This window comes from Falco biarmicus, chromosome 3 (genome assembly GCF_023638135.1).
Source record: "Falco biarmicus isolate bFalBia1 chromosome 3, bFalBia1.pri, whole genome shotgun sequence".
NCBI classification, from domain to species: domain Eukaryota; kingdom Metazoa; phylum Chordata; class Aves; order Falconiformes; family Falconidae; genus Falco; species Falco biarmicus.
This window is the reverse complement of record NC_079290.1, coordinates 92538521-92566069: the sequence shown is the minus strand read 5'-3', so window position 1 is coordinate 92566069 and position 27549 is coordinate 92538521. Positions and strand designations below refer to the sequence as shown.

Here is a 27549-nt window from a genome sequence, read left to right as displayed (position 1 = left end):
TGCACCCCCCCGGTCGGTGCGCACCCCCTCCGTACGCCCCCCCGAAGGACACAGCCTCCCCTCGGAGCGCCTCCCCCCGCGGCACACCGGCAGCCCCGGCGCGCCCCCAGCGCACGGTCACGCAGCCGGTCGGCCACGCTGCCCCCCCCCGCCCCCCGGGGCTCACCGGCGCTGCCCCCTCCGCCGCGGGGCCGGGGCCGGGGGAGGCCGCGCAGGGGCGGCGAAGCCCCGCTAGATGGCGGGTGAAGCGCTGCCTGCGGCGGCACCGCCGGTCACGGGGCTCTGCGGAGCCACCCGGGAGCAGCCCGGGGTTCCAGCCTAAAGCGGAGGGGCCGGCGAGATGCTGCGCAGCCTCGGAGCCCCCGGGGCAGGGCAGGAGGAAGGTCACGGTGACCTTGGTTTCGGTCAACCCTGGAGGTGTTTACCGTTACGGGGGACCGACAAGCAAGCGGGTGGGGGCTGCCGGGTCCAGGAGAACATGGCAGCGCGGGTGATTAAAGGCCCTGCGCTGGGGATGAGTTTGGTGCCCGCCACACTTTCTCCAGAGCACAGCTGAGCTGGTCCTTGCTGAAAAGGGTTTTCCTGACCTGTGTGTCTGTTGCTGGTAAGAACGCGGGTGGCACACGGGTGGCCAACGGCCCTTTGCCGTTGAAAACGTGCATCTTCCCACCGCGGGCAGGGCGGGCAGCTCTGCGTAAAGAATGAGCCACTTAACCGTGCAGATTGGCTTTGTAATCAGTATTCCTCAGCCTCCGATTTCACATATATTTCCAGAAATCAAAATTTCCACGTCCAAATTTTAAAACTTTGTTTCCACATTGAAGAAAATGGGGGTGGAGGGGGCGGGGGGGGAAGGAAGGAACTGTTCATCACTTTTCTTCCCTAAGCTGCTCCAGTTCTTCTGGCATCTGCCAAAAGACAAAATCCTCAGCCCTGCTAATTTCTGCCCGTGCTGCCGCATCCACGCTAAATCCCGGGAGGCAGCTAAGCCCAGCCCAGCTGCCATACCCTGACATCCCACTGCACCCGATCAGCTCGGGGAGAGGGGGGGTGGCAGGCCATCTCCTCTGCCCTACATTTGTCACTTGCTCGCACAAAGCATTATGGGATGCATGGCAGCAGACTCCAGCTACGCCTGTCCCCTGCCTCACTGCTGCGGCGGCATCAGGCTCGTGCTGGTACCCAGCTCTCCCCCCATCCCCGCTCCGCAGCCTGTCCCAATCCTTTGCCTCCACATGGGTTGGCCTCCCGCAAGGTACGTGCAGAAGCTGAGGCTTCTGTTGAGGCTCAAAAATCAGCCTCTCCCTGGTCCCAGCAGCCCTTTACAAACTGACACTTAGCCTGTGGCAACTGGGGACATCAGGCTGGCAAACAGGTGACACCCCCCACCTTGCAAGGTGGGGAGTGCTGGCTGTGTGCACCAAACACTTCCCTCTGCATCACGCTCATCTTTTCTGCTTGTTGTGGCTGCAGGTTGGCTCTGTGCTCAGTGCGCGGGGCTAAGGCCATCAGCCACATCAGCAAAAACTACCCCAGGCCAGAGGCATTGCAGGAATAAAAATCCAGGCACCAGACAATATGTCTGCTGGGAGCCACACAGGTGGTGCTGGTGGTGCTGGTGAGATTCCTGTGATTAGACACCTGCAGTGACGGAGGGAGATTTGCCCCAGCCCTTGATTAGGGGAGAAAAGCAGGCCATTTAAGGTACAGTTCATCTGAGCTGCTTTAGATCTCTCTTTTGAGTGAGAAGCACCCCTTTGTGACCAATTTCCACTGATTTGGTTAGAGAGGTTAAGGCAAAAGGTAAGACGTGCGCAGTTTTAAGGACAGATTTATTAATGTCTTTGCCTGTAAAGGCAAATCCTTCTTGAAGTGTTCAGAGCCAGTTTCTCTGCTATGCTGAGACAGAGTTGACTTCTGCAGTGGAGTCCCAGTGGAGGATCTGCTCTAACAAAGCTCCAGCCCAGTGTGTCTCTTCCCACCAGGTAGAAGTTGGGGCCTCCTTGGTGTGCTAAACCTAAGTTTAAATGATCTGCTGGATTGAAGTAAGAGTACTCTGTTTCCTTCCCTGGTCTTGCCACATCAAGTACTGGTTTCTTATATTACTACCAAGGCTGTCTGTAGACGTGGTTCTCCCCAGGGGGGAAATGCCCCTATTTCATCACGCTCTGATCTGTCCGTATTCTCATCAGTCTTGTCCAAAGTGCTTGTAACTTTCCTTGAGATCCTAAACCCTGCAAACCTCTGAAGGTAAGTCACAGGGGGGTTAATTCATTTATTTTAATTGAATGTTTTTTTCTGTGAAATGTAGTTGCTATCTGTAAATCATGCTAAAACCTTGTTTAAGCTCAGAAGACAAAGTTCATCTAGCAACTAAAATGCTGGGTAAACATTTTTTATTTGCATTGCAGGTGTGAAGAAGTAGAGCTGCGCAGCAGCAGACCATCATGCGTGAAATGAACTTCCTAATTACAGCACTGCAAGGCCATTGAAGCCCCTGGAAAATGAGAGGGGAAAGTACTCCAGCAGCGTATGGAACCTCTTGCAATTCCTTTAATGCGCTCATCTTTTTTTTTTTTTCTGTGGCTGTGAAAGCAGTGCCCATTAGTCTGCCTTATTTGTCAGGTACAAGGCTAGAAGAAGTCTCAGCTGCAGTGAGACACTGGATAGCAAACTCGTGGTAAAGCGAAGATACTGTAGCAGAAGCACTGTGGGTATTTTAGATATGCATATATGTTGCTGCTCAGATGAGATCCAAGACCCAGGATATGTGATTTAAAGGTATGTACTTCCATGCTCTTTGTTCTTCTCCAAATTTTAAGGTGCCCTCAAGAATTACTAGGTCCTAAACCACCCATTTTTTACCACCCATAAGCCAGGAGTAAATCTTCCTCCTGGTAACTGAGGAGTTAAGATAGGTAAAGCACACAGTTATGAACTGGATATTTTCTGATTCCAAAATATGTTCTGCGCTTTTGCTACTGCATGAATAAAGTGTGAATTTGACACATGAGAAAGCAAGTGAACCATTAGCGTGTGTCAGTGAACCCTCTTCTGATGCCTCAGGACATGCCAGTTTTCTTGATTTGTTGACCTTTTGCAGAGGAGTAAATGACCACTTGATAAAGCCAAATGAAGCTTCCACAGCCACTCTGGTGAGGCTTTGTCTTACCAGGCTGCTGTAACAGTAGCTGTGCTGCAGTCCCAGACTTTCAGGGGTCTGCTTTGTATTGAGACTTGGAGATTTATTGTATGCAGACTTCCCTTCATGGCACTGCTGGCTATAGGGGGCCTTTTCTCTCCTTGTGCCATCGAGGCACCCAAGGTGCTGAAAAAAATGCTTCCTTTCTTAGTCATCATTGGATTATTTTTCTCAGCTGCAGCAGTTCTCTGATCTGGCTTGGTGTGCCACTGCTCAAATACTTGTGCTGGCATCAGGGAGGGCAGCATCAGGTAAGCACAGGCCGGCAAAAAAGGGAGGAGTGTTTCTGCTTACGCTGTACAGCCACCGTGGCTGTGATGCTGTGACCATCTAAACCGATTTTAGGTGGGGCTGCCCCAGTCCTGCTTCATAGTGCTCACCTGATATGCTAATGAGTCACTCTGGGGAATCAAACTGGTCAGAAACTATGCCTGGGATCTTAGGATGGGATGTTGGATTAACTGTGATAGGAAAATGCTCCTGAAACACCTAACCATGGCCACAGATAGGTCTCTCAACTTGAAGGCTAAAAACACACTGTCAAGTGTTGATCATCCTAGCTTATGGCCCCAGAGAAGAGATGGAAAAAGAATCCAGGCTGGAACTTTTTCAAAAGTTGCAGGAAACAGGGGAATCGGACTGGTGAACTTGTATGAAAATCACAGTTTAAGAGATCTGCAAGGGGACTACACTAAATTCATTCTATGAATCTCATGGTCCAAAGCAATATCAAGGCCAGCCCTGACCCTACTCAAAAAAAAAAAAAATCCCATGTCTGAAAAAGCACCCATAAGTAAATGCACAGTGTAGGTGCACAAGCAATTCCACATCTGCAATAGCTGCCGTGACGGTGTTAGCAGAACTGCTGTAATAACTCCTCAGTGCATCTATTGGTACCCAGGCAGGCATTGCTCTAAGGAAATCCAGTTCCCGATTTCCAAAAGGCTTAAGGTAATAGCTTTTTCCCTTGATGAAAACCCTTTTCTTTTCTTGGGGGTTCATCACCCTGGCTGTTGGGATTTCCCTGCCCAGGTAGGGTGAGGCCTGGGATGCACATGACAGTGATTTTTTGATGGGCAGCTTGTCCTGCACAGCATGTTGGACTAGAAACTGGGGCTGTTAGGTTTTGTGCCTGACTGGCACAGTGACCTTGTGCAAATCCCTTCTGCTCTGCTTTATTTCACTCCTCTGCAGACTGGAAGAGTACAATACCTCTTGCCTGTCTTCCTGCAGCTGAATGAAAGTCTGTGTAAGACACAGCTCCTAAGGACTTTTGTGAGCCCAGACTAAATTTCTGCTGTTATTGAATGAGACAGTTCCCTTTTATTGTTATGTGAGTCATTGGAGGAACTCATCTTAGACCTATGGGAGCATTTGAGACACGTGGCTTCATAGCTGCTGGGTGGGAGGCACTAACACAGAGTGACTCATCACTCCCCTCAGGGACAAGAAGAGGTTTACGCAGTCGACTGGAAATCGTATTTTTATGTGCAGATAGACCTCTTCATGGTGGAGCATCCCAAAGCAGTTTACAAAAAGTGACTCTGGTGTGTAAAAGCCAGAAGCTGTAGTGAGACCTGTGGGTGCAATGGGCTTTTACATACCTGTGACCTGACAGGGAACAGGTGCCAAAGCCTAATGGAACCAAGCTTTTGAAATGCTGAGAAGGGAAGAAAAATAAATGAAATAGTATTGAAAAGTGTTTTCCCTTATATTGCCCAATTCAATGCCCAGATCCCACAAGACATACAACACACCTGATGGATCCTGCTATTTTTCTGTCCTTGGGCCACCTAATGGGATGCCAGGCTGGGGTACATAACATACGTAGGATATACTGTGTGCTTGAACCAGAGGGGATGCCAGTCTGCTACTGACTCAAGGGCTGACGCGTCTGCTCAGGTTGCGAAGAGTTATGCTCTTAGCCATGGAATTCAACAGGCAGTGCTGGCAGCCACATAAACAAAGGTTTGATCAAGGTTCAGGTTGCTTTGGGAGGGGAATGAAATTCCTTTTTTTGAAAGGTAGATTGCTGTTGTGGTTATGGGACTTGCTGCACTTCTGGTCTCTTCCCCATCTCCCTGGATGCTTTCCCTTGGCTGATGTCAGAATTTCCATGAATCTTCTTTTTGTCCTTAGACCAGGCCTTGGACTTAATAGGCTCTGTCCCAAAGTCCATTAGCCTGCAGGTCTGACTGGCCATGCCTACACACAGCTTTTCCCTTTCTCAAGCATGCCAGCAAGTGCCTGCCTCTCAGTCTGGTTCTCCAAATAGCTGCTCTCTTTCATTACTTTTTAAAGTAATGCCATGGCCTTTTAATTTTTCCATTTGCAAGCAAAACTAGCTGGACAAAATCAGCTTTGATTACTTTGCTTCCTCCTCCCTGGACAAGGAGTGAAGCTAACAGGCCTGGCATTGTCCCTTAGCAGCCCTTGTGTGTTCACTCTGAGGTGGCTTAGCCCAAGCCAGTCTTTTTTCTTGGCTTTTCCTTCCTGCTCTGTTGAATACAGTGGTTCGGCAGAAAGAGTAAATATCCCAAACAGTAGCTTAGTACCTGTACATCGCTACAGAGCAGCCCAACATTGTCTGATCCATTAAGGATATGGCTGTTCAGGCCAGGCTCTCCAAGGTCATAGTACAGTTCTTGAACAGCATGATTTAGATCAGGGATGTATTTAATTTCCTAACAGAAGTACGTCAAACAACTACTGCTGCCACCTAATCAGTGTATCTGAAGTTACTGATGATTACAAGGCATGTAACTTTCACAGGCATCACTGCAGTGGTCTGTCTCCGATCTCCAGAGTTAAAAAAAAATTAAAATAATACTTAGCACTAGTATCCAAAGATGGGGGTGTTGCCTATTTGCATGACAACAGAACAGACAGGATAGTTAATGCTGGCAGAACACACAACCCTAGGAAAATGTTATCAGAGTTCCTTTATGTATTTTCAAAGCTAAATAGGATCCCAACAGACTGAAGCTGCATCTTCAAAAAGTCTGTGTCCTGCCCTTGAACACCAAATGAAAAATATCCTTCCCTGCTGCCTCTCAGAAAGCATGAGGAGTCATCTCCCTTTTCTGCTCGGTGTTTGAAAAAGCTGGTGTGAGGTGCTGTTGCTGCTGTTGTACAGAGCCCTGGGATGGGTGGTGGCCTTCCCCAGGATCGAAAGGCTTGTGTTTGAACAAAGTCCCATAAAGGGACGTTTGTGATGTGTTTCTCAGGAGGCAAACACAAACCAGGTGAAAATTATCCCTAAATCCTGTAGAAAGCTGTAAATGGGAAAACAGGAGGAGAGAGAAGGACAAAGAAATTCATGGCATTTGGGAGCGATACCTTTCTGTAACAGACTCGGGATCTGAGCCAGCCTCTACAGAAACCAACTGACAAAACACCTGCCAGCTCCCGTGAGCTGAAGATAAAGCTTGTACTGATGAACCTCGCTTAGCAGTTGTCCGAAATGCCGCACCTTGGACTCCTGAGTTAGGGCCTCAGGGCTTGCTCACCTCCCTGCATCCCACCCGTGGAAAGATGTGACCAGCCTGGAGCACCGCGCAGCTCCGGGGGCACAGGCTGCCTCCCTGCCCAGGGGTCCCCTGTAAGACCCTGCCACCCACCTGCCCTGCACACCCCAACAGTGACAGTGGCAGTGCAGCAGCCCTGTGCCACCACACCCCAGCTTTGCTACCTTTTCCCCACGGCTGATCCCAGAGACAGGGATTCCTTAAAGTATAAGGGGAAGGATGGGCTGGAAACGGTGTTTTCATCTCTGCCGCCGGTTCTAGCTTGGCGGGGATGCTTCCAGCTTTAATAAAGCAGATGATCAAAGCCTTTGTGCAAATCCTGTCATCAGGAGAGGTTGTGCCACTGCGTTGACAGCACACTAGAGCCCTGTGCAGCTCCCCCAAATCCTGCTTTTCTCGGCTGCAGGCTATTGGCACCCAGATCATCTCCCTCCAGCCCGACACGGGAGGGCAACTGATGCTGGGGAGAAAGAAATCTTTCCAAACAGTCATTTTTCTTTCCCAGTAAGCGAGAGATTTAATATACGTATGAGTGATCTGGGGCCATATTTTTTTTTCAGCCTTCAAAATTATATTTATTTTTTTTCCAGTCTTCTGAAAGATCTGTATCAGAGGCACCTGAGAGCAGCCAAGGCGGCAGCCTGATAAGATCTTTACAATTCATTTGCACAACCATGCGTTTTGCAAAGGAAAAAAGAAAGTGTTAACGAGTTGACAAGCACACTCTTCCTTGCAGCGAGCGGCGCTGCCAGCCGCAATATTACCGCAGGGAGGGGAGATGCAGGGTGGTGGTAGAAGACCTTGGGAAAAAATGCTTTGTTCAATCCGGTTACAAAGGCTCCTGCTTCCTTACTACACCAAACCCTAGCCGGCCGAGCAAGGCAATGGATGCAGTAGAAACTCTACTTGGTAACGATGCAGAGCAGCGTGTTGCTATCGGGGTTTCAAGGATGAGTCTCTGGGGTGGAAAGAAATTATATTGAACCAAGAAGGATCAAAGGAAAAAAGGAGTGTTTGCTAGGCATGTGGCTTCGGTGCCACTGCCCTTCCAGGTTCTGACCTGACGGCTGCAAACGAGAGTCCGACAGCGGTTTTACCCTCTGACACTGCCATTCGCTACCAGACCTCAAACCATGCAAATTAGCCCGATCTCAGTTCAGCCCGAACACACAAAAAAAAATCCTGCTTAGGAAAGAAAGGACCAAGACCAGGTTTCAAGAATAACTCAGACGAGCAAGTGAGTATTTTCTTTCATGCCTTGCTCTTTTGCATTTACTGAATTTGTTCCACATGAATGTAGAAACAGCTGCATCAGCACCAGCACTGAGGCTGGAACCTTATTAATATTTATGCTGGGAGAGCAAAGCACACAAGAATCAAAATGCCTTCCTGTCATTGACTCGGGGACCCCAGCATCCGTACAACACCTTGCCGTGTTTGGTGGCCAGGCAAGCAGATATATTAGAGAGCGGATCAATTTCTCATCAGCGCTCTCACCCGATCGCAGGGAAACTGCCCTTCACCTCCCTACCTGCTCTTTGCTTCTTGTCTTCCAATAATTTCCTCATTAGGGAAACCATTTTTCATCTCTCTTTTGCACTTCTGTGGTTTACAGTCTCATCTGTTAAATATGACTGGAGGCATTATTAGATGCTTCAGTTATTATTATTTGCTTATACAAGGGCATACCCATAAACCTTACTATGAATGAGATGACACAAGAAATAACATGGTGACAGATCCAGTGTGTGCTGGGGGGTCCAAGTTCATGACACATGGCACTATGCGCATGAAGGGTATCACATGGTGCCAGTGTGACCCTCAGAGCCTCCTCTGGGACTCCTTACTGCTGTAATTTTTGCTGACAAGGTGCCGCAGTGAGAGCCCTTAATCTGAGGCGGGGGGGTTTGCTTTCCAGGAGTGCCAGCAGCCTTGCTCCAGCTTTTGTTTCGCCTTAGCTTGCAAGGCAAATATTAAGACAAGCAACCCTTCACTGGTCTAATAATGAGTAACCGGTGAGCAGGCAGGTGCTCTCAGCAAAACTGAAACATTCACATATATTTAACTCTTTGATAGAAACACTGGTTTGTAGCAGTGGTAACAGAGAAAAAAAAAATAATCCCATGATCTGGTTGAAGCCGGTTGTGGGAAGGATGCGTGGCAGCCCCTGATGGCTGCACCAGCAGCCCCCAGCTTCACCCTTGGTGAGGCCAGGGGTGCCCCAAGATGGGCAGCGCCAGTGGGGGCTGTGGGGCAGGAGCCCCAGGATCCTCTGGCAACCATGGCAGCACCGGAGGACTTGCCCCCCTAGGACGCTGCCCAGATGAGTAGAGGGGGCTGGTACAGCACGGTCATGGCCCAGGCCTCACCTGCTGGGCTTGTTGGGTGACCAGAGCCCACCCAGCAGCTGGGCTGGCGTGGGGCCACCACTGATGGTGTGGCCAACCCTCATGGCTCAGTCCTGGGCCACCCGGGGCATGTCTCATCTGGCACATGCTGCCATTGATCCTAGGTACTGTGGCCCAAAGACAGCTTGGCTTTGGTGAGCTCTGGCACTGAGGCATCGCAACGATGGGCAGAGACAGCACTGGCGTGCTGCCCGGGCAGACGTGGGCAGAGGGAGGTGGGTTGGCCTTTGCTGTCCCCACAAATGCGTCCTCGGTATTGACACGCTGCAGTTTTCTGCCCCCCCATTCCCCATCTTTTCTTCCTTTAGGAAGTCACAGCTTTCCATTCTGGTGTTGATGCTCCCCTGTCCTTGAGCTACTGATGGTGGTGTTCCTATAATCCTATCTCTGCCTGAATTCATACCTTTTCTTATCGGGTGTGGTGCTGTGCTGCTGACCTTCCCATAGCTCAGCCATTTTCTCCAGAGCCTGGGCCCAGGCTGGGCAGCCAGTCCGTGTTACAGCAGGGCTTTTGTTGGAGACAAGGCTACCGAGGGTCACAGAACACAGTGATGGCTGCTGCCAGCCTTGTGCTGCTTGTCTTGTCCTTTCCCACCAGCTGGCACAGGTGGGTCCAGCCGCTGCATAGCCTGCAACTCATATGCAAAACCACAAAGCCACAGGAAAATAGAGATGCCAAACAAAAATTGTGTTTGCATAGATACAAAATGCTCCCACTCCCGGGGCACCACCCTGAATTCCTCCCAAATGTACCCAGGGTCCTCCCAGCCTGCCCCTCCCTGAGTTACAATGCTGCATACTGAGGAGCAAAGTGTTGGTTTGCCCTAACCCTGGTGAGCCGCCCTAGACACAGGTCATTTACTGTCTAGCCTGGTCTGTGGTGTAGCATCTCAGCTTGTGAGAATCCAAAATACTTTCTCATTTCTATACACTACAGCATCCTGCCCCTCAAGGTATGGAAAACTTAAGATGCCACTCTGGGGGATTTGGGCATAACTTCAAGGTCTTTAAGGCATTTACATCCTTCTGAGAGGAGCCACAGACAAGGATGTGACCCATGAAATGGCATGCTGAGCCATGGGGTGGGTGAAAGCCTTCTGAAAGGAAGGCAAGTTTCTCTTTAGGAAAAACCTTCTAATGACCCACAAACTGTCCTGCAGTACATCAGACAAATGCACATATCTCCTATTATAAAGTAAAATGACCGAGTCCTTCCCTTGGGCTGTTGTTAGCTGGTTTTTGCAACCTCCTGCATCCTGCAAGGGAGTCGGGACTTTCATCAGTGACCACTTCAGTGGCTGAAGACAAGGCTCTGGCGGTTGTCACACCCAGCCTTGTAGCTGGGAGGTTGGAAACCCTGTCAGGGAGGGGGAGAGGATACATCGGTTAAAACCGAGTTGATCCTCTGAGTTTCATTAAACAAACTCCTGACTGAGGTTATGTTATTCATCCTCTCCTACGTCGGGCGAGGATGGCTGTGTAACAACCTTGCGGGCCGGCATTTCACCCGTCCTGCTGCCGCTTCTGCGCTCCCCTGGCCATGCTGCTTTTACACCCTGGGAAATCAGCCGGGCTGATGAAAATGTTGCAGGCTTTTTTTGTCCCTTTCTGTTTTGTGCAGCTCGTTTCTGCCGGGCTGGGGGGGGGGGGGGCGGTTGCCGGGGAGACTGGGGATGGAGGAATCCAGCCAGGGCCGGCCCCGGGGTTGGGGCAGGGGCTGCGCAGACAGACACATCGATGTGAGGCAAATACAGAGAGGGGAGAGAGGCAACTGAGCTAACAGCTCAGCAGTCCATTTCCCTGCGAGCCATTCGCCATGAGCAATGCTGGTCCTTTGGGAAACCCTCCATTTCAGATGCTGACCCTCGAATTAAGCTGGACCTCGCCTGAGGTCTCCTGAAGTCACCTGATGGGCTCTTCCCCTCTGAAGGGTCCTGTCCAGGGGTTGCAGAACAGCGAGACCTGGATTTCCTCCCTCACCCCTCAGTGATGCAGCTGTTTATTTTAGAAATAAACATTTCACATCGTATCTACACAGAAGATACACTTGAACCCCCCTCCCCTTCAGAAATATGAATTGGGGTGGTTTTTTTAAGATAAAGCAGCTGGGGTGACTTTCTTTCCTCCAGTGTTAATAATCTGTTTTCCTTGAATTGGATTTTAAAATGGCTTCCTTTGAAGCCTCAAGCTGTAAGGAATGAGCTTAACATAGGTATGGAGGATGCATAAAATCAGCTACTCCCTCTTGCCCTGAAATGTCAACAATCCTTCTGGTCAATAAGTAATACACAGTGCACAATACGCAGAATTCTTGGAAAGAATAGTAGCAAGCAGTCACAGTACCTGTTTCGCACCGGCTCTGCTGTAAGAGGTTTTGCTGCGCCAGTGTTTTCAGGAGCACACCCACCGCAGCCATGGGAAAGGCTGGCATTGCTTTGAGTCATTACCTGGAGCGGCCAGTGGTCCACCGGAGTTGCTAATCTGCAAGTTATTTTTAAACCCGTAATTATAGATGTGGATGTTGATTATGCAGTTAATATGCCACAAAAAATGTTCGCTTGGAATTAAAGCTACACATTGTGAAGCATAGTCAACCAACTAATTAAATTGCTCCTGGCTTAGGCCAGTAAAAACAGATTTCACAGGGAGTGCAAGTGATGTGATTTATATTTCTCACAATCATTGTTGAAGAGACAAACCTGAGGCTGCCTTTTGCAGCATCCCCTTTTGGAACCGGGATGCCTTCTCCCTGTAAGATGAACAAAAGAAAGGTGTGGATGCTTTGGCATATCAATCAGAGGAAACCGGTTTGTTCTGCAGATTACCTTGGCAGAATGTAAAACCAGATCTAGAGTGATCCATAGGCAGGGTTATCCATCTGCATAAACGAGGTTAGAAAGATTAGGGGGATCGGCACATGGGTAGAACAAAGGAAAGAGTGTATGGAAGAAATACGGATCGGGAATGGTGATGAACTCTTTAGCTGCACCTCTAGAAGAGCTGTTGTAGCCTTCGTCTAGTGTGTTACTAAACCCGGGTTTGGCGGAGTTCCGCCTGGCGCTGGCCGCGGGGAGCCTGCCCGCGGTTACCGGGGCTCCGGGCAGCCCCCCGGGGGGCCCCGCACCCCCTCACCGCCGCACAAACCGTGTGGGGAAGCAGGCGCCCCCCACGGGGAGCCACACGCCGCGCTGACCGCACCGACGGGCACCGGGCGCGGAGCGGACCGTGCCGCCCCTCGGTGCTTCCCCCCCCCGACCCCCCCGACCTCCTCCTCTCCGGCGGCGTGGGCGTGTGCCGTTGTACCGCCCGCAGTGCCACACCGGGATGCTGGAAAATAAACTGGGGAAAGCACCTCAGGGGCGCACACGTCCAGCCCTCCCTTGCCCCCCCCCCCCCCCCCCCTTTTCAGCTCCTTTCTTCATCCGTCAGCGAGGTGCAAGACCCCATTGCTGCCGAGCTAAGGGAAAACACCCTCCCCCCGCGCCCCCAGCCCCATGAAGCAGCACCCACGTTGTCTATTGTCTGGCCGAGGGTGGCTGGTGGCTGCTGCCCTTAGCCGGGCGGGGGACCGCGGGAGCCGGTGGCTTTGCCAGGGAGCGGCCCCCGGCTCAGCCGAGGGAGAGACACCCGCCCTTGACGGGAGGGGAAGGACAGCTGAGCCCGCCACCGGGGGAGCGGCGAGCACGGCTCGCTCGGGGCACGGCGGGGTACAGGGCAGGGGAGGCGGACGAGAGGTCATACGGCACAGCCCGTGCTGCGGGGAAGCCCACGCGTGTCCTGCCGGAGACGGATGAACCGGGTCAGGGCGCGGGGCTCCTGACCGCTGATGCGGGCGTTAACGGCACGGGGTGCTGCTGGTGGGTGCGCGGTGCCCCCGTGGGGAGGTGTCTCTCCCGCCGGCGCCGTGCGAACGGCAGCACCGGCGAGGGGCGGGGGCTCCCCCTCCCCGCGGCGGCAACGCCCGCTGCTGCGGCAGGGAAGCTGTGACTGTCTGGGGGAACAAAAGGCTGCGGCGGCCGCGGGAGGGCGGAAGGACGGCGGCTGCCAGCAGCGCGGTGGCAGAGCCGGTTCGTACGCGGGGCGGCCCAGGACGGACACCCGCCGCGGTGCTCCGCGCCTTTGTCCCCGCTGTCAGCGACGAACCGGGGCGGCGGCCGGCGGCGGTGCCGGTGCCCCGCAGCCGCTCCCCGCTAGCCCCGCCCCAGCCCCGCCCCGCCCCGCCCCCGCTGCGGGAGACAATGCTGCAGCCACGCCACGCCCCTGCGCGCCCATTGGCTCCGCGCCGTTCCCGCATGACGTCACCGGCGGGGCGGGGCGCGGCGCCCCATTTAAGGGGCGGCGTGGGGCGCGGCCGCCGCAGCGGCGAGTGCGGGAGCGGGCGGAGAAGGCGGCAGCGGCAGCAGCGTCGGCAGCAGCGTCGGACACCGTCACCATGCGTGAGATCGTGCACATCCAGGCCGGGCAGTGCGGCAACCAGATCGGCGCCAAGGTACGGGCCGGTGCGGGTCGCCGCGGGTCGCCTGCCCGGGGCTGCGGGGCGGTGCCGTGCTCGCTCAGCCGGGCTCCGCGTGTCCCGGGCAGGGCGCAGCTGGGGGGGCACGACCCCTCTTCCCGCTGCAGGGCACCGCCGGGCTCGCCCCTCCGGTGCGGGGGGTGCGCGCGGGGCTGTTGGCTCTCGGGGGGGCTCCCGTGGCGTGTGCGAGGTGCCCCTTGGGTGGGGGGGGGCAGCTCTGCCGTCTGCCCGCCCCCCGTGGGCTGCAGGGGTCCGGGCGGGCGGGGGAAGGGGGCGCCGAGCCGGTGCCACACCCCTCCCGTCGGTGTGAGGGGGGGGAGGGGCGCGGTAGTGGCCGCGTCTGGCGGGGGCCGCCCCCACGCGCGGCGAATCCCCGCGTGCCACGTCGCGGGGCTTCGGCCAGGGGGCGCGGGCGGGGCGTGGTGGCGCTGACCCCTCCCGCCCTGTCCCCGCAGTTCTGGGAGGTCATCAGTGATGAGCATGGCATCGACCCTACGGGCAGCTACCACGGGGACAGTGACCTGCAGCTGGAGAGGATCAACGTCTACTACAACGAAGCCACCGGTAATGCCGCTCTGCGATGAGCCCCCCGGCCCGGTGCTGCGGGGTGGGTGGGTGTGCAGGGGCGCCCCCAGCACATCCCACCGTGCTGCCCGTGCCCCCGCCGTCCGTCCCTGCAGTGGGTGCTGCCCCAGTGGTGCTTCAATGGTTCCTTTGTATTCCCAGCCCAAAATGCCTCTATCCACATTCCCTCGCCTGCCATGTCCTAGGCAGCAAACTGGGAGGTGAAGGGAGCACACTGGGGCTCCTGTGGCACTGGCTGCTGCCTGCGGGGCTGTAACACTGGCACTGGTTTCCCCCACAGGTAACAAGTATGTCCCACGTGCCATCCTGGTGGACCTGGAGCCTGGCACGATGGACTCTGTGCGCTCCGGCCCCTTTGGACAGATCTTCCGTCCCGACAACTTTGTCTTTGGTGAGTGTGGGATGGAGGAGTCCCAAAGCGGGAGCTCCGCCCAGGAGAGACCTGGTGCGAGCATGCAAGTGACCCTGGGGGATGTGAATCCCAATAGCGGAGTGGGGGTGGAGGTGAGGGGTGAAGCCCGTGGGGTGGGGGAGGTGGCATCACCTGTGTCCCTTGGTGGGGCACTAATGTGGCACCTTGCTCTTGGTCTGCCCCGTAGGTCAGAGTGGGGCTGGCAACAACTGGGCCAAGGGGCACTACACGGAAGGTGCTGAGCTGGTGGACTCTGTCCTGGATGTGGTGAGGAAGGAGTCGGAGAGCTGCGACTGCCTGCAGGGCTTCCAGCTGACCCACTCGCTGGGTGGTGGCACGGGCTCTGGGATGGGCACCCTCCTCATCAGCAAGATCCGGGAGGAGTACCCCGACCGCATCATGAACACCTTCAGCGTCATGCCTTCCCCCAAGGTGTCGGACACGGTGGTGGAGCCCTACAATGCCACCCTCTCTGTGCACCAGCTGGTGGAGAACACGGATGAGACCTACTGCATTGACAACGAGGCCCTGTATGACATTTGCTTCCGCACCCTGAAGCTGACCACTCCCACGTACGGGGACCTCAACCACCTGGTGTCGGCCACCATGAGCGGTGTGACCACCTGCCTTCGCTTCCCCGGCCAGCTGAATGCCGACCTGCGCAAGCTGGCGGTCAACATGGTGCCTTTCCCCCGGCTGCACTTCTTCATGCCGGGCTTTGCCCCTCTGACCAGCCGCGGCAGCCAGCAGTACCGAGCCCTGACGGTGCCCGAGCTGACGCAGCAGATGTTCGACTCCAAGAACATGATGGCCGCCTGCGACCCCCGCCACGGCCGCTACCTGACGGTGGCCGCCATCTTCCGTGGCCGCATGTCCATGAAGGAGGTGGACGAGCAGATGCTCAATGTGCAGAACAAGAACAGCAGCTACTTTGTGGAGTGGATCCCCAACAACGTGAAGACGGCAGTCTGCGACATCCCCCCACGTGGCCTCAAGATGTCTGCCACCTTCATTGGCAACAGCACGGCTATTCAGGAGCTCTTCAAGAGGATCTCGGAGCAGTTCACGGCCATGTTCCGGCGCAAGGCTTTCTTGCACTGGTACACCGGCGAGGGCATGGATGAAATGGAGTTTACGGAGGCAGAGAGCAACATGAATGACCTCGTCTCCGAATACCAGCAATACCAGGATGCCACTGCTGATGAGCAGGGGGAGTTTGAAGAGGAGGGGGAGGAAGATGAGGCGTAAAGTTGAAATGGGTAGGAGTTAAGTATAGTCTGAGCAGGCAAGTGTTCATTGAGGAGGAATCTGTGCAGTTGTGCTGAAGCATGCATTTTCTTAATTTGGTGCTCTCCACTGTTGCTTCTGTCAGCAGTTTTGTATCCTTGACTGTCCAATGTAACAGTAGTTGCAAAAAAAATACTTCAGAGTCTTCTGTTGAAATGGTTAACTTCTCAAACATAAAGGCTTTTTGTGTCCTAAACTGTCTCCTCTGCCTTTTTTCTCTCTAGATTAAGAAAATAACTCGTGTAGTTTTCTGTAGCTTTGCTTCTCAGTTTATTCCTTAACCTCAGTGAAAGTTTAAACTCAATAAATCAACATTTCTCAGCCTGTGAATTTAGCGGTATGGGGAAACTGCAGTTGAAGATGGTAGCAATTTATGGAAACCGTTGGTTCACTCCTGTGTCTGACAGCTCTATTGTTGGGGAGAAAGCTGCCTTAGCTAATAGAAACAAGACACTGCACTTGAGAATTCTGCAACTCCTATTTATGGACATACATGCTAGTGAGGTCTGTGAGAAGGTATTGAATTCCACATTACAAGCTGTCAAAACAGATTTGATGGGATAGCTGCAGGCTTCTCCACTGCCATTCAGCAGCTCTTCCTTGTCCCAAGGCCTGGAACAAGTACATGGTACCCATAGTATCCGTGTGTGGCACCTATATAGCATATGGGTGGCTGCTTGTGATTTGACTTGATCCTGAGCTGACCTATCTTCCTGCAGCCCTCCTCTCTAAATATAAAAAGTCCATGCAGGGAAGCATAGCTGTGTACTAGCAGACAACTTGAGGACTTGGTTAAGAACCTGCACCTCTATTTGGGCATAAAATTATTGTTTCTCAAAAACAGCCATTAAGCTGCCCTTAACTGTAAAGGGATTGATTCTTCAGGGCAATTGTCTCCTTTTATAGGAGACAAGGTGATGAGCATATTTCTAGATTACATGGCTTAAAGGCTGCTCAAGCATACATACTGTCTTGGAGTAGTCGTAGATACCCTGACAATAGCAGTTTCCAGCATCCCAGGTTATGCATTTGCAGGGCAGCTGTTTGATGCTCTTGATCCCTGCAGCAGGAGCCAGACCTCTACCCAGGGAGGTGAGAGCAGTGCAGCAGCACCCTGTTGTATGTCTTTGTGAAGGTAAGTATGGATTCTTTACAATGAGGGAGGGGGGACTTAAGTTGCCATATGCTTAAAGGATGTAAGAATCCTGTGTGAGCCTACAATGCAGTTGTCGGTAGTTCTAGGCTCTGTGAGACTTTCTGTACTCGTACAAAACAAGAGTAAAATCCTTCATGGAGTGTAGCAGTTACCCAATGTGTAAGCTTAGTCCCTTGTTCACCCAAGCACCACTTAGGGGAGTGCTGTGCCAAAAGAGAACTGTGCTTTGAGAACTGCTACCAGTGCTACAGTTACTGTGGTCCTTACTGCTCTGACAGAGCTGGTATCCACATGTATGCAACCTCCGTTGTGGTCCTTTAATGAAATGCTTGCCAGGCATTACTGGAAAAAAGGCTTAAAATGGAGATGCTGTGCATGGCTAATATCTTGCCTGTTTTGGCTCTGTTAATTGACTCCACTGCCTGTGGATGCTGCCCTGCTGACGGGCCTGTTAACCTGGCGTGCAGGACAGCTGGCACTTGCTAAAGCTTTTCTTTCATCCATCATCCACGTGCTTGATTTCTGGTGTACACCCTGTAAAGAGGGGCAAGAAGCACTTAAACTGCCTGAACTGTCAGTAAACTAATATGAGTTTATATATGTCCACTAGTACTTGTATTTCTTAGTATTTGAGCAGTTCTTGGATTAAGCATTAAACAAACCAAGGTTGTTTTAGTAACTGAGTTAATGCATGCTGCCTCAGGCCTTTGGGGAAAGAACAGCTTATCTGGTTGCCCGAGTAACCTTCCCTTGAAATTACCTAGTTGGGTTGTACTTGAAACTGTTTATCATATAGCTTTGTAAAGCTGAGAAGGGGAGCCAGCAAATGAATTTAAACAAAGTTTTAACTAAAAGATGAGAAACTGTTTTTTGATAGTAAAGATCATCCTTTCCACTGTGGGAGCGTAGCAGGTTTCAGTGGTGTTCAGCATGTCTAGCTTCTAATTCTTAGTGTAATTACACTCTAGCTAACCCTTAAATATAGCTACCCAAGTGACACATTTCAGTACAGCTCCCTTACTAGAAGTAGGACACCATCCTACATTGCTTGCTGTTGTTTGTATTCGGTTTTATCTAGAGGAAGAGAAACCATAAATAAAGATACTCTAGACAGAAACATGTCCTTTCATAAATCCTACACAGCCTATTTGCCAGTCATAATCATTAAAATAAATAAAGAAATAAACCATTCCAGTAGGAGTTGAGGGAAATGTAGGAAAAGGGGATACTGGAAGGCTTAGACGGAAGGTTCAAACCTCCTTGGATGGAACAGTAAACCAGCTATAAGGGAGGATGAGTCTCACACTGTGCCTGGGGGCTGCAGTACTATTTTCTTCTGCTGGATCTTTGAGATTTAGCTGTATCTATCACCCAGGAGACCATTCGCTATAAAAACTGGAGATTGGCTGCTGTGTGCTAAACAACAAACAGATGTCTTAGCAAGTGCTGGTGGTTGCATTTTCGCTGTTTCACAAAGAAAGCAAAACCACTGAAAGGATTTCAGGATTAGATAACTCGGCTGCCTTAACCTCTACTGGGTGTTGATTTGTATTTGGCCGTGTGATGAGCAGCACCTCTAACCCCAAAGGTCTTGCGTGAGGCGTCCTGTCTGGAAGAAATGAGGATAGATAGTAAGACTTAGCAGTGTGCGGCTTAGGCCACATACAATGGTTCATTTGTATTGAGAAAGAAGTTAATAGTATCGAGCAATATATTATTGTTTCAACATATCAACAGCGGCCTGCGGGGAAGCATTCTGTTCTGTTGACAGTTAGAGCTGATGGTGTTGGGAAAAGGAATACTTTTTTTGTTTTGTTTCCTTTATTCAATGTGTGGCATTTTTAATTGCATTAGTGGAATGTCTTGACCAAGGCAAACAATTCAATGTTTGTCTGTTGGTAAATGCCAGAAAGTAAGGTTAAGGCTGTAAAAGCAGCTAGGTGCTATGTAGGTTTAATTTAAATTGAAATGGAATGAGGTATGTTAACACTGAGATACCATCTCTAATTTCCCTTCCCTGTTTAGTTACAGGACCTCAGCCTAAGGCCTTATACCAACAGTTGTGAAAGGATGGTCCAATATATAGTCTGGTTCTTCAAAACATTTAAATATCTGTTGAAAACGTAGGCCTACATCTGTTTTCCAACAGATGTTTTCCAGTCTGTTGAGTGAGAGCAATAACAATTCTCCCCTTACCAACATCTGTGAGGTTTCCATATATATCAGAAATTGGGTTGTGTTAAACAGAAAATGGTCTCAGTGATGTGATAATCGAAAAATCAAAGCTGAGGCCCATCTTGCTGATAGGTGTATCTTTCCAGAAGGTGTGAGGTAAAGAACATGGTAAACCAAAGTACTAATGGGATTTATAACCTGAAGAAAGAAGAGAATCCAGATCTTTGGTTTCTTTTCCAGCAAGCTCTCTGCAAAAATGGGGCAAACCCCTAATCTTCTGTGCAGGGAAATCTGCTCATGCTACATACTTCAAATTGTAGCAAATAGTATGGTGCTAGTAGGTCCTTCTAGGTATCTGTGCAAATACTATGTGCTTAAAGAAGCTGTGATGGACCGACAGAGTCCCTATGGGACAGTGCTGCAATGCCCTACTGCAAAACACAGCTCTGGTACCCAGAGGGACCGTGGCAGAGTGGTGCAAGAGGGACAAGTTTTTCTTACCTCACCACAAACAGCCCGTGCATCTAGCAATACTCTGCACCAGAAAGAGTTCTTGCCCTGCTTCCTTTATCCTTTGCCCCTTCTTGTAAGCCTTGTAGCAAAGTTACGTGTAAGACCAAGATGAACTTCAGTAGTGGGTTTAGTAGGGCAAGTTTATTGGTGGTTCCACTGAAATCACTTTCAAAAAAAACCCCAACAACCAAACCCCAAACAAAACAACCACCCACACCTTGTTGTTTTTTACTACGTTTTTAAGAAGTGCTGTTAAAGTATATTAAATTCTGTTTTACAGGATGGGAGAATGTTTCACAGTGGGAGGTGCTTCAATTATTGCTTTCTATTTAATCAGGCCTAATATTTGTGTTGGCTAAAGCTATGAGAAGATAAAATCCTCTCTGGAGAAATCATGTGACTGACCCCTATATTTGGTATACATCCTTTCTCCCCAGGATGTTATTCTACTTTTCTGTTCCACGCTAAAGCGTAATGGATGTGTACTTGGAGGGGCTGTTCAGATGCGGTAGCTTGTGTAGGAGCTACAGGTGACACTGTTTCCCTGAACCTGCTCATTGCAGGGGAGGCTCTGTTCTCTCATTTACAAATAATCCTCTTCCCAGTCTTTTTCAGTGTTTTTCCCATGTAGTTTTCAGTGGCTTCTATGCTTCCACAGAACAAAGCTTGTGATTCTTTTGATGTGTTATATGTGCCTGAGGTAATCCAAGTAAGGTTATTTTCCCCCGCCACTTTCTTCAACTCAAAATAAACCTTTATAAATAATTATTAAGATCTGATCTTGTATGTGACTAAAAAAAAAAAGGAGGTTTTTGAGAATTTTCCCCCTTCCAATCCAAAATTCATTCACATTGAGCACCTGCCTTTTGGTACTCCCGACAATTGTCCTAGTCTGTTATTTAGCAAGATGGGAAAGAGCACACTGTTGGATCTCAGATACTTCCATTTTAGATGGTTGTTATCTTTAGCTTTTCTACATGAAAATGCAAAATGGAAGCATTTGGTCACAGGAAAATGCCTCATAATGCATTTTGGAAAAAGACATTTCTTGGCCCTGACTCTACTGGACACTTGTCCAGCTGGAGCCCTCTGAGCATTTGAAACTGAGGTGCAGGGAGGGTATTAGGTGGGGACACAACTGTGAAAGCCTGGCCCCCTTCCCCACCCCAGCCATCCTGCCAGCAAAGGATACAGCGCAGGTGACAACTCTTTGCTCTCCCTGAGTAATTTAACAAGAAGCAAACCGATTCCCTGTACCTAGCTTCAATCTTATTGTCAAGTATTTTAATTGTGAATCTGCCAGACAGAAAAATTGTGTCTTTATGAAGTATGTGTATAAGAAGGCTATGTATTTACAGTGGCTAGGCAAAAAAGAAATAACTTAAGAGTAGGTCATTCCCTCCTCCCCGCTCAAAGTCGTTTTTCCCTTAAGGGCAGAATTCCACTCGTAAAGGAGGAAATCAAGTTAGCTTTGTTAAATTCTTGTTTACTGATGTTTGATTCTTGTAGGGTAGAGATTTTCTAACTGGTCTCAATTTATCCATATCCTATCTTTTATAATCAGATTATTTTTCTCACTTGGCTTCCTTGGTAAGTTTAGGGCATATTTTATTTGCTTTTTAGCAAGAATGCCTCCATCATTGCAAAGAGAAACGTTAATAATAATCCAGCTTAAGCAGAATGTGAAAACATTTGCTACAGAGGATGAAATGGCTACCCTGGCAGAGGCTGTGTAGCTTGCTCAGTAAACAGTTCTCTGTTGTTTTGCACTGAAAAATGTTTCCATGTTTTCTGCGAATGTAATAGAAAGATACTGCCTGCCTTCATAGTGAGTAAACAGGGTTCTCAAGCAGAATTCAAATGGTCTCACAACAAGCCTTACCAACATTAAATGAAATTCAGACATTGACTTCTTACAGTCTGCTTCTCTGCATCCAGCATAAGGCTGGTCTTATAATTAATAAATTAATTGTATGGCTGGTTTTTGGAAAATCCAACTATGACTCCAGCTCCACCCTAGCAGGCAGGGAGAAAAAGCAAGCTTGGATTAGAGGTTTCCAGGGCATCAAGAAAACTCCCACTTCCATGGGCTGGCCTGATTCTGTATCCTCCAGCTCCTAAAAAGGATGTTCCCCTTGCCCCACTTCAGGTGCTACCTCCATGTTATTTCCTTTAGGCAGCTTCAGGGCATGTCTGACCCCTCTACCCGTCAGTCCAGCTCCCTGAACTCCACAGTTAGGGACAGTAAACTGGGGGTGGGGAAGAAGTTCTTTCTTGGATTAGGGAGTGTGCCAGAGGGAGAGCTGGTGCAAAGGAGGAAAAGGTAGGCAGCTGGAAGCAGCAGAGAACAGAGCAAGATGTTGAGTCGATTCAGCCACCTAGTGTGACAGCCCCCTGAACCCCTGCAGAGAATCCCAGCAATTTTAAACAGTGTACGTTGACTCCCACCACAAACTACTGCATCTCTTAGCAGACATCACAAGCTGAAGTTTAGAGTTTGCTCAGTGTCAGTTTGAGTTACAAGGAACTATCAGATTGCAAGATAGAGGAAGGGGGCTAAGGAACAAAAGAAACGGTGACTAGCAGATCAAAGTTGCTATCTGTACCTTGTTCTCGATGACGTGCAGGAAATAAGCTGCCCTGGAAAACGTGATATCAGCATTTCATTTATATTGATGCTGGAATCTTAGTAATCCCTTGACTGAAGGACCCAGTTCGTAGATATAGCAGATGTATTTCATCTCCTGAGTGATCTTAAAAGGTAGATGCAGCCTAGATGGGGGCAGGAGCCATCTGGCTGCTACCCCATCACATCTGGTGTGCCAAGCGGAAATAATGAGAGGCTGCGTTGTTTTGCCTTTCTTCTCGGTAAATTGCTGCCTGATGATGATCAACATATTTTTCGCTTTCTGGAGTCATTTTGCAACATGTGATCATGTTTATTATGGTAACTTTGGAAGCCTGGTGAGTGGAGTTCTGTTTGCTCTGTCCTGCACAACCACACTCACAGAAATTCCTGACTCTTGGATGTTATAATCCAAGATCACAAGAGAAACCATACGGTGTGGAAGAAATACTAGGTTCCTGAAGAAACAAGGAACCTTTTCTTCCCTCAAAAGGAGCACAGGTCATTTTAGAATTGTCAGTGCCCTAAATTGCTCTGTAACATGATGTTCTCTCACACGCTTATCCTCTCTCCTCTTTTGTTCCTGGCCAAACGCACAACGCCCCTAGGTGCAATAAACACAAGTACAGAGGACTCTGCAATGAAACTGCTTTTGCTCATTCATAAAAACATGCTCAGTGTTGTAGCATTTAATTGCTTCTAGTGCCTGCAGTGGGTTGTAATTCTGAAATAAAAATAGATTTTGCTTTTTGGTATTTTATTACTAGAATTAAAAATACCTTCACAATTATTCCACCCTCTGGCTGGCAGAAATATTCTTCTGTCTTAACACACGTTGCAAGTAATTAAGCATCAGGTTCCAAAGGTGACCTCAGACAGTCCTCATCAGGGGGGAATATTGTAGTTACCAGGTAGAAGGCAAACAATAAGCTAAAGAACAGAGCCTTCTCATTCGAGTACCAAAAGAAAAGCGCAAAGTCATGTAGTCTCTGATAGACACGCCTGAGCAATAGGTGACGTCACCCATCACAAATAACAGAATAAAGCCATCGCAGGCGTTTTGTGTCCTTGAGCAGCTCTCGCGTTTCTACATTTGAGATTCTTTTTTGAACAATGGGAAATTATGGACAGACATGAAAATGTTGTGGGATCCCTGTTGCCTCCCTTGTGCATCCATTGCCCGGGCTCCACTGTTGCCTTGGCAACTGGGAAGGCAGGGCTCGGCGCAGGCAGGGCTCGGCGCAGGCAGGGCTCCGTGCAGGCAGGGCTCCGCGCAGGCAGGGAGTGCGCTGCTGTGCTGCTGGCCGTTCTGGCTGCCGAGGGGCACATGGGCGCTCCTGGGCGCACACACTGCCTTTGTATGAGTGGGAGAGCTGTGACTTCCATTTGCTATGCTGAGCACTTAGGATTCATGGAGCTATAGTAAAAAATACAACAGGGACCTCCCATACCTATTTAAATGTCACAGATGGCTAAGATCTGTTAAAGTGTTTGCCAGAATGGAGGGTTCTGAATTGACATCCAAATAAAGATGTTTAATTTGCTTCGCTGTGTGTTCGTGGATGTTCAGCATTGCTGTAGGTGAGGGAATTTGTGCAAACATGTACCTCCCTTTAGGTGGTCAGTTTTAAAACCTGGAGCTACATCCCCCCAAAACCAGTGGGGATCTACAACCAGTGCTATAGCACCTAAGAATTAGTTTCCTAATGAAAGGTCAGAATCCTTAACTATAAAGCCCTAGGAGGCCACTGTGTGCATGTGGGGAGAAGACATCTTAGGGAGGATCCAGCTGCCTTCAGGAGGGGAAACAGAATGCTTCAAGCTGGTCCTTTGTAGGTTGCCAGGAATCTGGCACCCAAAAAGCACTTCAATGCCTGGGTGGATCCCACAGAGATGCACCTGAGTTGCAGTTCCACCAGTAGTGAGAAGATGTAACTGCTGCTGCCCAAAAGGTTGAGTTACGCCTATAGCAAGTAGAAATGTATATGTGTGAGTTGTGCAAGCAGTAACAAAAGCTGCCTGTGACTAGGTATTGCAGAAATGTGTCAAAGGAAAATACCGACAACAGCTGGGATATAAGGAACACAAACGTCAAGAGAATTTGGTGAAAAGATCTCAGTGCCCTCTGGATAGTTTGTGATTGCAAAAGCCACATGCAATAACAGCACATGTAATTCCACATGTTGTAAAGCTTGAGCCAGTCCATGCTTGTGACATTTCACAGCAGCTGAGGTTTCTGCACGGGGGGCGAAAAAGAGCCACCGATGATAAGCAAGTCAAGTCAATGAAGCAAACTGAGAGCCGCTTTTGAAAGCACGGTCAAAGTTTTTCCAAGGACACAGCAGTCAAATGCCAGGCAAAGATATGTGGTACTTCTTTAGCCACTAGTATTTCCTGCCATAGATGAAAAAATTGAGTGAAAGTGGTGACATTATGCATCAATTTATACTGTGTTAAGCACGGCTAACCTGAGTAATATGTAAACAACTCTGTTCATTCCAGCTGCAGTTACCTTTCTTCTTGATAGCGGTAATGATTTACCACATTAATTATTACCTCACCTTTGCAAAAATCCGCTGGGTTTGAAGGTGTTATAATTGCAATATAATGTTACAGTGTACTGTGATACTGAGATCAACAAACCATCAGTCTGGTGTTGCTGGTCACACATAGCCTCCCACTCCTTTCTCTCCCTTGCACACAGTTACAGGATAGCTGAGGTTGGCCAGGATCTCTGGAGATCATCTAGTCCAGCCTTCTACTCAGCCTGGAAAGGTCAGTAGAGCAGGTTAATCAGGGTTGTGTGCGCTTGGGCTTTGAATATCTTCAAGAATGGAGACTCCACAATCTCTCTGGGTAGCCTGTGCCACAGCAAGGAAATTTTTTCTTATGTTTAGATGTAATTTTTTGTATTTTGGTTTGTGCCCATTGCCTCTCTTCCTGTCACTGGGCACCACTGAGAAAAGCATGGCTCCATCTTCCTTACTCTTTCCCATCAAGTGTTTATATACATTGATAAGATTCCCCTGAGTCTTCTCCAGGAAAATCAGTCCCAGCTCTCAGCCTCTCCTCATATGACAGATGCTCCAGTTCCTTAACCACCTTCGTGGCCTTTCATTGGACTCACTCCAATATGTCCATCTCTCTGTTGTACTGGGGAGCCTAGAATTTGACGCAAAACTCACTATGTGTTTCACCACAGCATATCCCCTTCCTTGACCTGCTGGTAACTGTCTTCCTAATAATACAGCCCAGTGTGCTGTTGGACACCCTTGCTGCTAGGGCACATAGCTCATGTTCAACTTGGTGTCCACCAGGATCCCCAGGTCCTTTTCTGCCAAGCTGCTTTCCATCTGGGTGGCATCCAGCCTGTACTGGTTCATGCAGTTGTTCCTCTTCAGGTATAGGACTTTGTACTTCCCCTTGTTGAACTGCATGAGGGTCCTGCCAGCCCATTTCTCCAGACTGTCGAGATCCTTCTGCATGGAAGGACAACCCTCTGGTGTATCAGCCACTCCTCACAGTGTGGTATCATCAGCAAACTTGCTGAGGGTGTACTTTCTTGGCGCATAAGTCATTAATGAAGAAGCTAAACAGTGTTGGCTCCAGGATCAATCACTAGGGTACACCGGTGGCTGGCTTCTGAACTTTGCATTGCTGATCTCAAGCCCTTCAGCCTGGCAGTGCAGCCAGCTTTCACTCCATTCCGCCGTCCATTTATCTAGGCCATACCTCATACGATTTGCCTATGGGGATGTTATAGGAGACAGTTTTAAAGCCTTCACAAAATAAATGATGTTAACTGCTCTTCCCTCATCTACCAAGCCAGTCATCTTGTTGTAGAAGGCTATCAAGTTGGTCAGGCGTGACTGCCCCTTTGTAAATCCATGGTGACTACTCCCAGTCACCTTCTTGACCTTGAATATGTTTGGAAATGGTTTTCAGAAGGATTAATTCCATCATCTTTCTAGGAATTGAGGTGAAGTGGCTGGTCTGTAGTTCCTCGGATCCCCCTTCCCACCCTTCCTGAAGTTAGCAGTGACACCCATATTTTTTTTCCAGTCCTGAGAAGCTCCAAGATTGGCTAGACCTTTCAAAGATAATGAAGCGTGTCCTCACAATAGTATCTGCCAGCTCCCTCGGCACTGAGCTGGATCTCATCAAGACCCACGGACTTTTGTGTGTTCAATTTATTTAAGTGTTCCCTAAACTGATCTTCCTCTACCAAAAGTAAGTCTTCACCGCTCCAGACTTCCTAACAGGTCTCAAAACCTTGTGATTCCTAAGGGCAAATCTTAACAGTGAGAGACAAGGTGAAGAAGACACTGAGTACCTCAGCTTTTTCCATGTCCTTTTGTCACTGAATGTTCCCTGCCATATTCAGTAGTGGATCTGTATTTTTCCCTAGACTTCCTTTTGCTGCAGACAGACCTGTAGAAGTCCTTCTCACTGTCCTTCACATCCTTTGCTTTGACTTTCCTAAGCCTGCACACTAGGACAGTGACCCTGTGCTGCTCCTGGATGACCTGACTCTACTTCCACCTCCTGAATGCTTCCTTTTCACATGTGTGTTTAATCAGGGAGCTCCTTGTTCATCCACACAGGCCTCCTGCCACCTTTGCTTGATTTTCTGCTTGTTGGCATGGACCATTCTTGAGACTCGAGGAAATGATTCCTGGAAGTCAAGCAGCTCTTCTGGACTCTTCTTCTCTCCAGGACCATCTCCCATAGGATTCTTGCAGACAGATACCTGGAGAGGCTAAAGTCTGCTCTTCTGAAGACCAGGGAACTGTGATCCTGCAGTTTGCCTTGTTCCCTTCTATCAGGATTTTCAACTCCACCATCTCACAGTCACTGCATCCAGGGCTGCCCTGAGCCTTCACACCCTGACCACTTCTTCCTTGCTTGCATCAGGTCCAGCAGAGTGTCTCACTTTTGGACTCCTTGATCATCTGTGTCAGGAAGATATCACCAATGCACTCCACAAAACTCCTGGATTGCTTGTACCCTGTTGTGTTGTGCCTACAGTAAATATTGTGGAGGATGGAGTCCCTCCCTGAGGACTAGGGCTTGTGAACGTGAGAATTCTTGCCTGAAGGTCTTATCTACTTTGATCTTCTTCATCAGGAGGTGTTCAGCAGATAC

At 49.8% G+C, this 27549-nt stretch overlaps 1 protein-coding gene across 1 annotated transcript; it reads left to right on the top strand.

Moving 5' to 3' along the window:
* The first annotated feature begins 13469 nt into the window (after positions 1-13469).
* Positions 13470-16130, top strand: LOC130146404 (tubulin beta-2 chain). The gene is made up of 4 exons (XM_056332512.1): positions 13470-13626; positions 14106-14214; positions 14516-14626; positions 14835-16130. The coding sequence occupies exons 1-4, from the start codon at positions 13570-13572 to the stop codon at positions 15893-15895; spliced, it is 1338 nt and encodes a 445-aa protein (XP_056188487.1). The 5' UTR covers positions 13470-13569; the 3' UTR covers positions 15896-16130.
* Positions 16131-27549: the final 11419 nt, after the last annotated feature.